Source organism: Gadus chalcogrammus, chromosome 20, assembly GCF_026213295.1.
Source record: "Gadus chalcogrammus isolate NIFS_2021 chromosome 20, NIFS_Gcha_1.0, whole genome shotgun sequence".
NCBI lineage: Eukaryota > Metazoa > Chordata > Actinopteri > Gadiformes > Gadidae > Gadus > Gadus chalcogrammus.
Window position 1 is genome coordinate 4,563,740 of NC_079431.1, and position 12,682 is coordinate 4,576,421.

General features: G+C 44.9%; 2 protein-coding genes across 3 annotated transcripts; one reads left to right on the top strand and one right to left on the bottom strand.

Annotated features, from left to right (window-relative positions):
• Window positions 1–25: 25 nt before the first annotated feature.
• Window positions 26–4,877, bottom strand: LOC130373353 (protein lifeguard 3-like). 2 transcript variants are annotated; one of them, XM_056579784.1, is made up of 13 exons: window positions 4,548–4,877; window positions 4,376–4,445; window positions 3,442–3,749; window positions 3,271–3,338; window positions 3,125–3,189; window positions 2,974–3,027; window positions 2,820–2,870; window positions 2,659–2,698; window positions 2,470–2,507; window positions 2,280–2,367; window positions 1,549–1,644; window positions 1,007–1,060; window positions 26–845 (listed from the first exon to the last, which is right to left on the bottom strand). In XM_056579784.1, the coding sequence occupies exons 3-13, from the start codon at window positions 3,728–3,730 to the stop codon at window positions 696–698; spliced, it is 993 nt and encodes a 330-aa protein (XP_056435759.1). In that variant the 5' UTR covers window positions 3,731–3,749; window positions 4,376–4,445; window positions 4,548–4,877; the 3' UTR covers window positions 26–695. The 2 variants fall into 2 exon arrangements, with proteins under 2 accessions (XP_056435759.1, XP_056435758.1); XM_056579783.1 differs by having other exon boundaries at window positions 4,376–4,877.
• Window positions 4,878–5,191: 314 nt separating this feature from the next.
• Window positions 5,192–10,907, top strand: pnkd (PNKD metallo-beta-lactamase domain containing). Its single transcript, XM_056580452.1, has 9 exons — window positions 5,192–5,364; window positions 5,527–5,642; window positions 5,819–5,931; window positions 6,338–6,396; window positions 6,667–6,759; window positions 8,081–8,244; window positions 8,736–8,822; window positions 9,163–9,278; window positions 9,623–10,907. The coding sequence occupies exons 1-9, from the start codon at window positions 5,207–5,209 to the stop codon at window positions 9,794–9,796; spliced, it is 1,080 nt and encodes a 359-aa protein (XP_056436427.1). The 5' UTR covers window positions 5,192–5,206; the 3' UTR covers window positions 9,797–10,907.
• The last annotated feature ends 1,775 nt before the right edge of the window (window positions 10,908–12,682 follow it).

Sequence of the window (12,682 nt, forward strand, 5' to 3'; positions counted from 1 at the left end):
CCCCGAGTTGATTTGAGTCCCGGTGCAAAGCCAAGTTCATTGGCTGACATCTCAAATGTTTGGATGGCAGTATTCGCTAACGTTAAAAAGCAGTTAGTGATATTATGACATCATAAATCCAACCCTGGATAGGTTACTTTTTACTCCTGAAAAAGTATTGTATGATAAGATGGGTGGGTCAGTAAGTAACCATTTCGAACTAAACTAGTCCTAAAGAACCAAATATGATGAGGTTACACACGGGGATGAATACAGTATATCCACTCACCTGGTTTACAGAGCTGATGGAGTGATCAAGATGTTTTAATGTTATAACATACAAAATCAAGAATATTCTAATACAATACTGATATCTGGTCACAACATGGTACATACATTTACTATAGTGGGGAAACTACTCACTGCATCAACAAATCAGATTTTATCAAGATCTGACCGCTGTAGCCATCTTCTCCATACATTCATGAACACGCAGAGATACACTTACTCTGCCCTTCTTTTTCTGTAACATGGGCCAGTGTCATTTCAATGCTCATGATTGCTATACTTATCAATTAAAGTTAATCCACTTCCAATAACTGCAGTTTAATCAACACCTAACAATGAACTCATACAGCCTTGGAACAGATCAAATACATATCAAAGAAGGCCGATATTATGTCCAGGCCAGGGACGGGTCTCCACGGCCTACTCTCTTACTCCAAGGCTGCTCCGCCGATCTCCAAGATGAACAGGAAGATCTGAACAATGTCGATGTAGAGGGAGAGGGCTCCGTAGACGTACTCCTCCGGGCTGAGGGCCAGCTCGCGGTTACCCAGGAGGAGCTGGGTGTTGTAGGCCAGGAACTGAGGCAACACGGGAGACATAAAACCACATGAAACACAAACAGAGGGAGAGGAGAGTGTGTCCTCTCTCTGAGTCAAATGGGAACAAGCGGACGAGACGGCTCCCCCGGTTCCCCAGGGCGGTGTGCGAGGGAGAGAGCGCGGCCCGGCCTCTGACTCACCAGCGTGTAAATGACGGCTCCTATTGCAGCGTAGAGCATGTGGAGCCAGGGGATCTGTCGGGGCGGACAAGATAGGAGATGAGAGAGGGAGTGTGTGGGTTCGTGTTCGCATGTATGTGTTTTGGTGTGTGTGTTTGTGTTATCAATCTCATGTGTGTTTTTGTGTGCTTGTGCTCGTGTGTGTGTGTGTGTGTGTATGTATGTTCGTGTTCGCATGTGTTTGTGTGTGTACGTGTTCGTGTCCGCATGTGTGTGTAGTGTATGTGTGTGTGTGTGCGTTTGTGTGCGTGCGTGTCCGTGTGTGTTTGTGTGTGTGTACGTGTTTGCATTCGCATGTGTGTGTGTGTAGTGTCTGTTTGTGTGTGTGTGCGTGTGTGTGTGTCCGTGTGTGTGTGTGTGACGTCAATCCACTGCGTTCTCTCCTGATGCTGGGGGTGTTCACACATCATGTGAGGACTCTGGAGCTTTGGTCTGTTTTTCTCTTCCCATGAACATCACATCCATGCTACTTTCTGACACGGCGGGAGCGGGAGATGTCTCACATATTGGAAGGAGAGCACCACGGCCGTGATGACGCCCAGGATCATGAGCAGCACGGCCAGGATGCACAGGAGACCGCCGCAGGAAGTGAAGTCCACCTGCGGGGATTCAAAAAGAGAATGCAATTTTATTTGGTTTCATATTATTATTTTGAATGTCAATGTTGAGGGAGGGAAGGTAACTTATTTTCGATAGATTTTTGTGCCATATTGGTTTGAAATTATTTTTACATCCCGACGGCAATCAGTAAATCAAATGCTCTGAAAGAAATGTATTGGATAATAAATTCAGTATCTGTGGATGTGGAAGGTCTGCAATAAAACCGTCCAATCATTCTATTCAGCCCAACTGAAATGATTGGGCAGCCTACCTGTCTGTCTACCTGACCTGCTACGGCACATGACCGTAGTCTCCCACAGGGCATCAATTGTATACCCTCCCTTTATTGTCTGCCAGTACAAAAAAGGGGATACTTTGGAAGGGTTATAATAATGATGAATAAATGATCTTCGTGGATTCCTTCAAGCAGTTGCAGTAGGGAACCAACAGTTTTCTTCTAAACGAGCGGTTGGATTCACATAACATCTTGGCCCAGAACAGACCATGAATATTTAAATATCTCAGTGCCTCGTTGTAATCCGACACAATGGGGCTCTTTTACACTGATAATAAAGTATCGTGCACAAAGCAGCCACGCTACGGCTCTGCAAACAAGCCATGGTTTACAGCTCACCTTGGTTTGGAAGCAGAAGATTGTGACCGCCAAACAAACTATTGTCGTAATGCCCATGGCGAGAAACACAGCTTTTGTGTCATAGTAGCTGTGAGGAAAAGAGGATGAATAGAGAGCACAACTACTGTGTTAGAAATGCTGTACGACATGAGTCAAGACATAGATTGTAAAAGGGTAAACAGAGACTAACCTTGCGATGGTTCCAGTCATGTATGACATTGCAACTGTCTACGAGAAAAACATAAAAACATACAACAATTCACAAATCACGATGCATGTTTTTCATGACAGAAATTTTAACACATGCCTTTATCTAAATCAAATCAAGATGAATTGATCATAAAATAATGTCAGCTTTTAAAAGGTTTGGTATACTTACAAAAATAATTAGTAGCACAAAATTCCATGGAAAGCGCCTCCTATAACAAATATACAAGGATTTCTTTAAATGTACATCAAATATGTATTTTTCTATATATATAATATGTATATATGAGGTTAATTATTGCTAATTAAAGTAAAAGGCAGAGCTGTGATTACCTTGCCTCCTTACAGCAGATGAGAACACAGTAAACTACAAAATAAATTCCACTACGGAGAGATGGATAGCCAGCATTGTTAATGTCAAACATATACGAATAAAAAATTCAATGTATTGCTTTTTTGTTTGCTTTTGTTTTTTCCAGCCACTCACAATGACGCCCAGTACAGAGCTGGGTAAGCGATGACAAACTGTCTCACTGGGTCACTAGGGCAAAAGGGATTATTAGTTATCACATTAACACCGCATTACCTGTCATTTCCTCGTAGGTTATATTTGAATGAGCACGAACAGAGGGACTTACACAAACGTGAACACAGCTACAATCGCAACAGTGAAGGAAAGTTGCGCAGCCAAAATGAAGTACACCTGCTCAAATACAGACAAACTAGAATATTGATGATGAACACGTGTGTCTGCTATAAACGCATTAATAAATAAAACACTTACTTTTCTGATGAAAGCATGCCGGACAGAAACACTCTCCCATTGATCGCTTAGAAAATCATCCATATCCCCTACGCAGAACGCAGTAACAGTTGAAAATTAGCTTATTTGTACTCCTAGCTAATTGTTTGTATTGGTTGTATGTATTTCTTGGGAGCCATCACTGTCAGGAACCTTGGCTGTGGTCGGACACTCCGGCGGACAGAGTGGGTATTATGGAGGGTGGCATCCCGGCTGGAGGGAAGACAGTCCCAGCCACCATGCTGCCAGCAGGGGGGTAGCCGCCGTAGCCGGGCTGCCTAGGGTAGGTGCCAGGCCCTGGGCTGTAAGCCGGCGGCGGTGTTGGAGGATCGGGCCCGACGCCAGAGTCGTGGTGCCCGTTCGGTGGATGATGCCTGGAGTCCTCATACTTGGTAGAGGAGATGGCTTCTTCATAGGCAGGAGGTTTGTCCTCTTTGGGCATGGTGAGGCAGCAGGGCCACCTGTAAGGCAGCCATGATCATCATCATCAACATACTCTCAACATCTGTCAGACAACACATTGTTAGGACAGACCACTCTACCGATGGGCTTCAGTGTGACACTAATACACAGTCACTCAGAATGGTTTGCCTTGTTTGTGTGTGTGTGTGTGTGTGTGTGTGTGTGTGTGTGTGTGTGTGTGTGTGTGTGTGTGTGTGTGTGTGTGTGTGTGTGTGTGTGTGTGTGTGTGTGTGTGTGTGTTCATTTGAGATTCACAATCCAAATAACCCAAAGCCGGCACTCCTTTATAGTTCTCATATTTATACTGCCATTTTATTTTAGTTAGTTTAAGAACAATACATTTGTCCTACTTTATTCTCCTCATATAGAACAAACCAAACCGTCAAATGCGTGTCAGACAACTGTGAGAAGAGATTGCAATTCGTAACACACACACACTTCAACCCGGTTTGGATTAATGAAAATCACATTAGCACAGAAATTGCACCTCAGGTGCTTTGCACCCAGATAATACATCATCAAGGTGATGGTTAAAAACCACTATTCAGGAAAACTGCGGACACAAAGTTGCTGAGAAATTATTAATTAGTCACTCTAGGATATGGGTGGGGAACAAAAGCGTTACCTTGTGGGTTTGGACTGGGATCAGAATAGATCGTCCTGTCTGGTCCAATGGCCTGAGGTAAGTCTCTTCGCTGTGGTGTGCAGACATGAAGCACAGGAGGTTGGCATCATCGTAATAGGATATCCTCGAAGCACATTCAGACAAGTGTGAAGGCGAAAGTTGAGAAAGTTACCTTCCAACCGAGGGTTGAAAAAGTATGGGAAGATGTGACCCACACACTGTCACATTTTAATCTGATAACCATGATTTGATTGACTCCAGAACACTTTCAGATCTTCTAAAATAGTAGGGTGTCGGTCAGGTAGTAGGCATAGACTAACGCTAGGGGGTATATGTCGCATGATTGATCAAATTAATGATCATCATTTGATCATTTGATTATTTAGCTGTAGACATACAGAGCTTTGAAAGCCGTTCAGCCATTCAATTTAATTTATTCCCTTTCCCCCCTCCTGGAACGGGATGGTCCAAAAGAGAGTTATTGGTGAGAGAGGGAGAGATCTTCAGCTTGGTGGATTTAGCGGAGAGAGGCGGCAGAGAGGGCGGGACTACCGCTAGAGGGATATCCGTTTCCGTTAAATGTTTCGGATAATACTTGATCATAATTTTCGTAAAACCGTCATATGTGTACTTATTTTAGTTTTTGTGTATATTCTTGTTGTTGTCCTGCTCACACCGGGGACTGTCAATCGACTAAAACAGCTCATAGGAAATAAGAGACCGGAAATGACGTTAAAGTAGACCGGGGTAACGCTACAATCCGGGATCGTCCTCATCCCAATTAATTCTCGCACTCCTTTGGCTACGTCACTAAGACACGCCCACCCAGCCATGGCGCTTCCTGACTGGTCGGCGACCCTGCTAGCAACCGCATCCTTCTGCGGTGTTTTCTTCATGTGCCTCCGTTTCGGCCGCACACTCCGAGTAGTTTTGAATAAATCACTGGGCAGAGCCATGGCCCGCTCGGAGAAGCCCCTGTTCCGAATAGCGTGAGTAGAAACACGAAATGTCAAACTCGACAACATCGTTTTGTGTGCGCTCTGGTCGGATAGCTTAGCATCAATGTGGCCGTACGTGTTGACTACTGCCTGTCAAACTTAAAATGTGTGTCATTAATGAGCCCTTGATTTAATAAAATCCATAATTTCCAGGTACACGTTGTACACAAAGACCAGACTGGGCTACTTGTACTACAAGCGGCAGATGAAGAAAGCCCGGGAGCAGTACCCAACGGGACATTCCAGAGGCCAGCCTGTGGAGATGAATGGTATGCAACAGCTGTTCACAACATGCCCTCATTAACTTGACCATTGTCACTTTACTGCCAGAAGGACACATCACATGAATCACATGGAATAGTAAAAGAGAAACTAAAACACTCCTGAGGTATACAGTACGTGTGTGTGTGGTAAAGTGACTGACTGTATTGTGTGTCCTCGTTAGGTATCAAAATAGTCCCTGTGTCAGTGCTTTCGGACAACTACTGCTACCTTGTGATTGACACCACCTCCGGCGAGGCGGTGGCAGTAGACCCAGCAGATCCACAGACTGTACAGGTGACGCCATTTTACCTGACTACACTAAGAATGGCTTAAAAAGACATGCTTAAGGAGGATCCACCATGTCCATATGTTATACATTATACATAGGACCTATATCGCCCAGTAATATTCCATACAGTTTTGTTATATATTATTGTAAACAGATTCACAATGACATGTAAACATGACATCGACATGTAAACATCAACATGTATGCACACCACAACGCGTTTGTTCCTTGGTTGGAATAAAACCGGATCAAAGCCTTGAAGATGAGCTGATTTAATTGTAACTTCAACAATAATCACTTCCCGAGGTTGCGTGGCAACTTGTCACTAGAAAAAAGCAACATGTGATACGATGGAATGAGATGCAGGCTTCGCAGTATTGTAAATGACCATGACTCTGTGTCACTCTTCAGGCAGCCCTCATGGAAGAACAGGCCACCCTCAAAGCCATCCTCTGCACACACAAGCACTGGTGAGAGAGACTTCTGATGTGCCTTTCAGCAAACCAAACTGAAGGTCCTAGTGTGAATGCATCACACAGTAGAATGGACAGCATTGTGTCGACGACACTGCTATCGTGCATTACACAATAGCAGTGGATGTGGAGGGCCAACGACAACAGAGATGTTGTTAATGAGCGGTTCACCGACATCATGTGATTTGAAGCTATATTCTGTATTCCATGTATCCCGTGTAGCTCCTGTCTCTCTGACGTGAGATATTGTTTTTTTTCCCCACACAGGGACCACAGCGGGGGGAACACGGCCCTCAAGAAGCTCCACAGCTCCTGCCGCGTGTACGGGAACGCCGCAGACAACATTCCCGGCCTGACGCAGTAAGCGACCGGCTCGCACGCCAGCATTACATTCTGCGTGCCGTTATGTCAAGTCTGTTATTCAGTGACCTGGGGGACGTTCCACCGCCGGCGGCAGGCGGTTCATAGGTCACTTACTGAGAGCCCCTTGGTGAGCCAGAGGAGAACACTGACTTGGTCACCCATGCTTTAAGGGAAGGCAACACAGCATGTGCAGTAACAGCATAGTCTAAGACAGGGGTCAGCAACCTTTTTAACATGCAGTGCCAGTTTGACATTTTCTCGTTAATGAGTGTGCCTTTCAAGGTTGGGTATGGAATTCTCTTTGGTGGCTGTTTTTGCAAAATTACTTGAAATTCTTATCATAACCCACTTACAGCCAGTGAGTGAGAAGTACTGACATGAAAATTAAACAAGTCAATCATCTGTGGAACGGGCAGGGCTCGAAAAACTCCAGCCAATGATTTCCAGACCCACGAGTGGCATTGGACAGTAAGTACGTCAATCAAACGGTCGTACTGCACTCCCCCTCCACCGCTCCCCGCGCGTAACCCCTTCGTGCACGTACTCAAAGCTCGTGACCCAGAGCAAGCTTCTGTTTGTTGTTAACCGACGTCATCATTATAATTGTATGCAGCAATGGGAAATAGGATGCATATTAATCAGATAGCAAGGTTTTCTTTCCTTATTCCTCTGTCTCAATCAATACTGCATCATGAATATCATAAATACCAATTAACCAAACGCTGTATGTATTTGCAAAAAATCCATAATTACAAGTGACTCGTATGATTTGCCATCATAATTTTAACAGTAATAAACCTAGAAAAGATGGTCTTAAACGAAGATCCGTCGGAAAAATTATTTTTCTGTGTTGAGATCAACAGATAAGGTTGTTCTGAGCCTTTAGAAACTTCTCATTCCAAGTCCGTAGCCACCATGTCCTTGGTGGCTAGACATATACTTCATCTTCAGCTTCATAAACGGCAAGCGTCTTGGCTGGAGCCCTTGTCTGGATTCCTTGTCTTTATTGTTTGTTCAGATCAACAGAAGATTAATCTAATGTGAAGATTAAATTCCTTGTAATTATATTCAAAGCTTTCTCAAAGACATTTTAATTGTGTATAGCCTTCAAACAGCATGTCTGCCTTTCGGTACCTTTGCGTACCTCTATTTGCTGTTATCTTCAAGGTGTGTGTGTGTGTGTGTGTGTGTGTGTGTGTGTGTGTGTGTGTGTGTGTGTGTGTGTGTGTGTGTGTGTGTGTGTGTGTGTGTGTGTGTGTGTGTGTGTGTGTGTGTGTGTGTGTGTGTGTGTGTGTGTGTGTGTGTGTGTCCAACACAGCCCCCTCTCCCACAAGGACACGGTGTCGGTGGGTCGCATGCACTTCAAGGCCCTGTTAACGCCGGGACACACGGTGGGCCACATGATCTACCTCCTGGAGGGCCGGCCCAACGGGACCCCCCCCAGCCTCTTCTCGGGGGACCTGGTGTTCCTGTCAGGCTGTGGTGAGCAACACGTCTCCCACGCACCAGTGGCTTACTGTACTCAATCGACACCAGCACTCTGTCGCCGGCCGTTCCAATTCCGTTGTCCCAAGGGGTAAGCGGAGAAGGAGAATGCGTAATAGTCCGGCCGTTTGTAATCCTCCTGGACTCAGAGATGGTCCGCCCCTGATCTGCTTGATCAGGGCTTCCCCGTCGTAAGGCTGCCTTAAGGGGCCTAAGGTCTCTGATAGTAAGAGGGAGGAACTTTCTGGAAGCCTTTTTAATGCTTGGATTAGGAAGTGCCGGCCAATATCTGCTGAGCCCTTGTTTTGGTTAAGGAGTTCCAAGAAGTAGGGAGTGTAGGTTGTTTAGATTCAAGCCATCTTTGATATGACGTTACCAATCCTCCACAGCTCATTAGATTCTGACCGATAAACACTACTGGTGTGTTCCTGAAGTGTTGAGCGTGCGTGGGGAGAGTCTCCCTGTAACGTCGTCCTGTCCTCAATCAGGGAGGATGTTCGAAGGCAGCGCTACGACCATGCTGTCCTCCCTGGACACCGTGGGCTGCCTGAGTGACGACACGCTGCTGTGGCCCGGTAGGAGCACCATCGTTCAGCCTGTTTACCCGAGCCTTGTGTATGTGTTCGTGTTAAGGAAAGTGTTTGTCTTAGATTCCTTAGTTATATCTTTGCAGCAGATTGCCATATTTTCCCCCTTTTTATTTTGGCAGCTTAATCAACGTGTGTGTGTGTGTGTCCTGTATGTGTGTGTTCTGTGTGTGTGTATGTGTGTGTGCGTCCTGTGTGTGTGTGCGTAAGTCCTGTGTGTCCTGTCTGTGTGTGTGCATGCGTCCTGTGTGTGTTTGCGTCGTGTGTGTGCGTCCTGTGTGTGTGTGTGTGCGTGTGTGTGTGTGTGTATGTACGTGTGCTTGTCCAGGTCATGAGTATTCGGAGGACAACCTGCTGTTTGCTGCCGTGGTGGAGCCAAGCAACACTGCCAGGGAGAGCAAGTACCACTGGGTGGTGCAGCAGCGGGGAGAGAAGCTGTGCACGGTAAGGGACGTCTGCGCTTATGATGAGAGCAGCGCTGGCACTTTGATCAGGCTGATGATTCACACGAGTTTTAAATTAACTCCCGAGGTCACGGCTGCGCTTCAGGAGAGCAGCCAGCAGCAAGGCGATCATAGTGTCTCTCCCTCGCACTCTCTTCTCCGCCCTCCTAACCCTTTTAAAAACGGTACCTTTATGTAATCTGCTTAAAAACTGAGTTATTAGTTGGAACAGCCCAAACCACGCTGTCTAACACCAGTCGGATGTATTTCGTCCTCCACACGCGCTCTCCTCCATCCGTTACCAAGCGGCCCGTGTTCTCTCTGCTTCCCCCTCGGCCCCTCCAGTGTCCGTCCACCATCGGGGACGAGAAGGCCTACAACCCCTTCCTGCGGCTCCATTCCCCTGAGCTCCAGCAGGCTCTGGGGCTCCAGCAGCTGAAGGACGAGGACGGGACTGAGTTCAGGGCCCGCGTTCTGGAGGCACTGAGGAAACACAAGGACGCCTACAACCGCCGATAGGGCCCCGCGCCCGGGGGGCCCCGGAGCACAAAGCGGGCCCCCCGAGATATGGAGAGAGAGGATGGATCCCCTGATCCAAACGTATTAGTAGATCACACTCTTAGATGACTTGTGGGAGGCTCATAAGCCGCGGCCAACACGGGCAAGCCAATTTTCATGCGACATAATGTGATCATGAGTGTAATTAGCATGTGTGGCATGCTGTTATTTTTCTAGTACTGACCCGTTTTCTGATGATTGTGGGTGAACCCCGCGGGGCCCAATTTAAACAGACTTTTTTGCTGTGAATTCTGAATACCACGTGGATTTAATGGGGCATTTATGGTACTGATGGAATAACTGTAAGCATTCATTAGGTTCTTTGTGCAGTTTCCAAAATGGTAATGCTTTGTTTGTTGGTACGATCATTCTAGATTAGAGCAGCACCTTTTTGTGTCTGTGTAAATAGTTGGATTCTAGCATATTCTCAAGGGGACTTTAGCTAGGACAGCCTTTTCTGTGGCCAAGTGTTTGTATAATAGGTACTGATGTGGTTGTTTGTATGTGAAAACCAAACATGGAGTCACCTTAGCTGCTAATGTTGGTTCCAGCAAAGTTAAAAAAAAAAAGCCAAATGTTTCAGTCAATGTTTTGTTAGTCAATTAGGAGGAATTTCCAGCAATTAATTGTGTTTATGAATATAAGCTTGTGTTGAGGTACCATGCAGCAAACTTTATGTTGGCACCTGTGATGAATTACTGTCTCATATCCCATAGTTTACCAGGGAAATATTGCCCGAAAAAAAATAATTTTCTGAGCGTTGAATCATTCCCATTTATTAGCCGTTTTAATAAGGTACAATTACAGTTTTATACAATCCTCTGCTTTAACATTATAAAGAAATTCTCATACTGTGACATGTTGTAAATTGCAAGCATTTGATGGAAATATGCTTTTGGTTACTCTCCAATGACTGGTATTATTTGGTAGCTGTTTTTGATGAAATTTTAAATGTGTCATAATACCTCATTGTATGTTGAATAATATTTTATAAAGTTAAAAGTTTTTGACTGATAATAAAAAGTTAATTGTTATTCGTTACAATTCAAAAGCACACGCCTGTGTTTGTTAAAATCCATGGATGGATTTATTGATTGCTTCAGGCTTTTACAAAAAAAAGTCTATTTTAAATGCTTTTGTTTAAAACGGTACAATGTAACTGACTGTCAACCAGATCTCAGGTCTGCTTAAAACAAATGTACATGTTTTGAATCAATAACATGACCATGTCTGTATAATGCCTTCGTAGTTTGTACCATAGTCAAAGAGGCAATCTACTGGAGGGGTGGTCCTCTTGCTGTCTTGTCCCAAACACTGAGGGGTCCAAATGGTTTCGATTATCACGCCCCCCTATCCCCCCCAAACATTGGCAGTTTGTGAGTTTCAACATAATTGGGAAATCGTAAAAGTCTTCTGTTGAAGCATATCTAATGTTTCATCTCCCCAGATTTTTAAATGATAGTATTACGTACATACATTTAGGTGTGTCTGTGTACTAGCCTGTGGGTTTTTGTCAATCTGCTGTTGGCGTCGGTTTTCTTGAGTCTGCATGTTTTGTTGCGTGTTTACGCATACGACTGTTTGTGTGTACGTTTTAATCCAACCACCTCTGAGGTTTCAAGTGCCAGTAAGCATGAAGTCATGGCAGCGTCACTCTGCGGGCGTTAGTGTAAAACCAACCGCAGAACAATGACACTATTCTCCATCTAGTTCCCGGCTCCCCTCCTTCCCCTTGGCCGTTCATCCATGTGTCAATCTGTCCATAGCGTCTTCCTTCCGCCACATCAGCCCGCTGTGTTCGGTGACCATGTGCAGTTTGAGTTACTTTCCAAGTGGCCACATACAAGGCTGCAAGTCTCGACAACAAGAAGCGCTACCCCCGGAAATTGTGTGTGTGTGTGTGTGTGTGTGTGTGTGTGTGTGTGTGTGTGTGTGTGTGTGTGTGTGTGTGTGTGTGTGTGTGTGTGTGTGTGTGTGTGTGTGTGTGTGTGTGTGTGTGTGTGTGTGTGTGTGTGTGTGTGTGTGTGTGTGTGTGTGTGGCCAGCAGAAATTGAGTGCAAACATTAGATGCAGCAACTTTGTCTGAACAGCAATTCCTTTGTGCCTTCAATCACCGGGTAACATTTAGCTTTGTCATTCAGTTCAGAAAGGTAGGTAGGATTATAATATAACTTATTATTTATGTAAAAAATAAATTTAGTTTTATTTTCTCAATATAATTTGTTTGTTTCTTGTTCTTGATTCCAGACCCTCAGTTCTGCCTGTTCACCCTGTACTGTACAAGACCAAGTATGCCTAACTCAAACACACGACAATGAATTGTTGGCTATTGAGAGGTAATATTACAACAATAGAGGACTATTATGGGAACATTACTCCAGTAATATTTACTGTCAGAAGATGAATTGGTAGGCTTATATCTGGTATGTTGACAGCCTCAAGGTCATTATCAGTGTGGCTGGCTACATATAGGTCAACCACGTGCCAAGAGGTTCTAGGGACAGTGTTTTGGAGGAATGATCTTCTGACAGTGTTTCAAATAACAAGCAGCGGGTTTGGTAAAATCCTGATCTTTGTTGGCCAGAATACGTTACTTTTAAAATTTCATTTTTATTTGAAAAGTTTGGCGCTTTTCTCAAGTCATTTACCCTACTTTACATCAACAGAGGTACATATAGTAACTTTGGTTTAGAGCCAGTCTACCTATAGGCCTACTCAAAGCTGTGAGCAATTAGGCTTGGCGTGGCTGTTGGAAACATTGTGGTAATGATGATAAATCTGCTTAAACAACGCAGCCTATATGACAATTATACTGTGCCTGAGGCTGAGTTTCCATGTGTGCCTTTA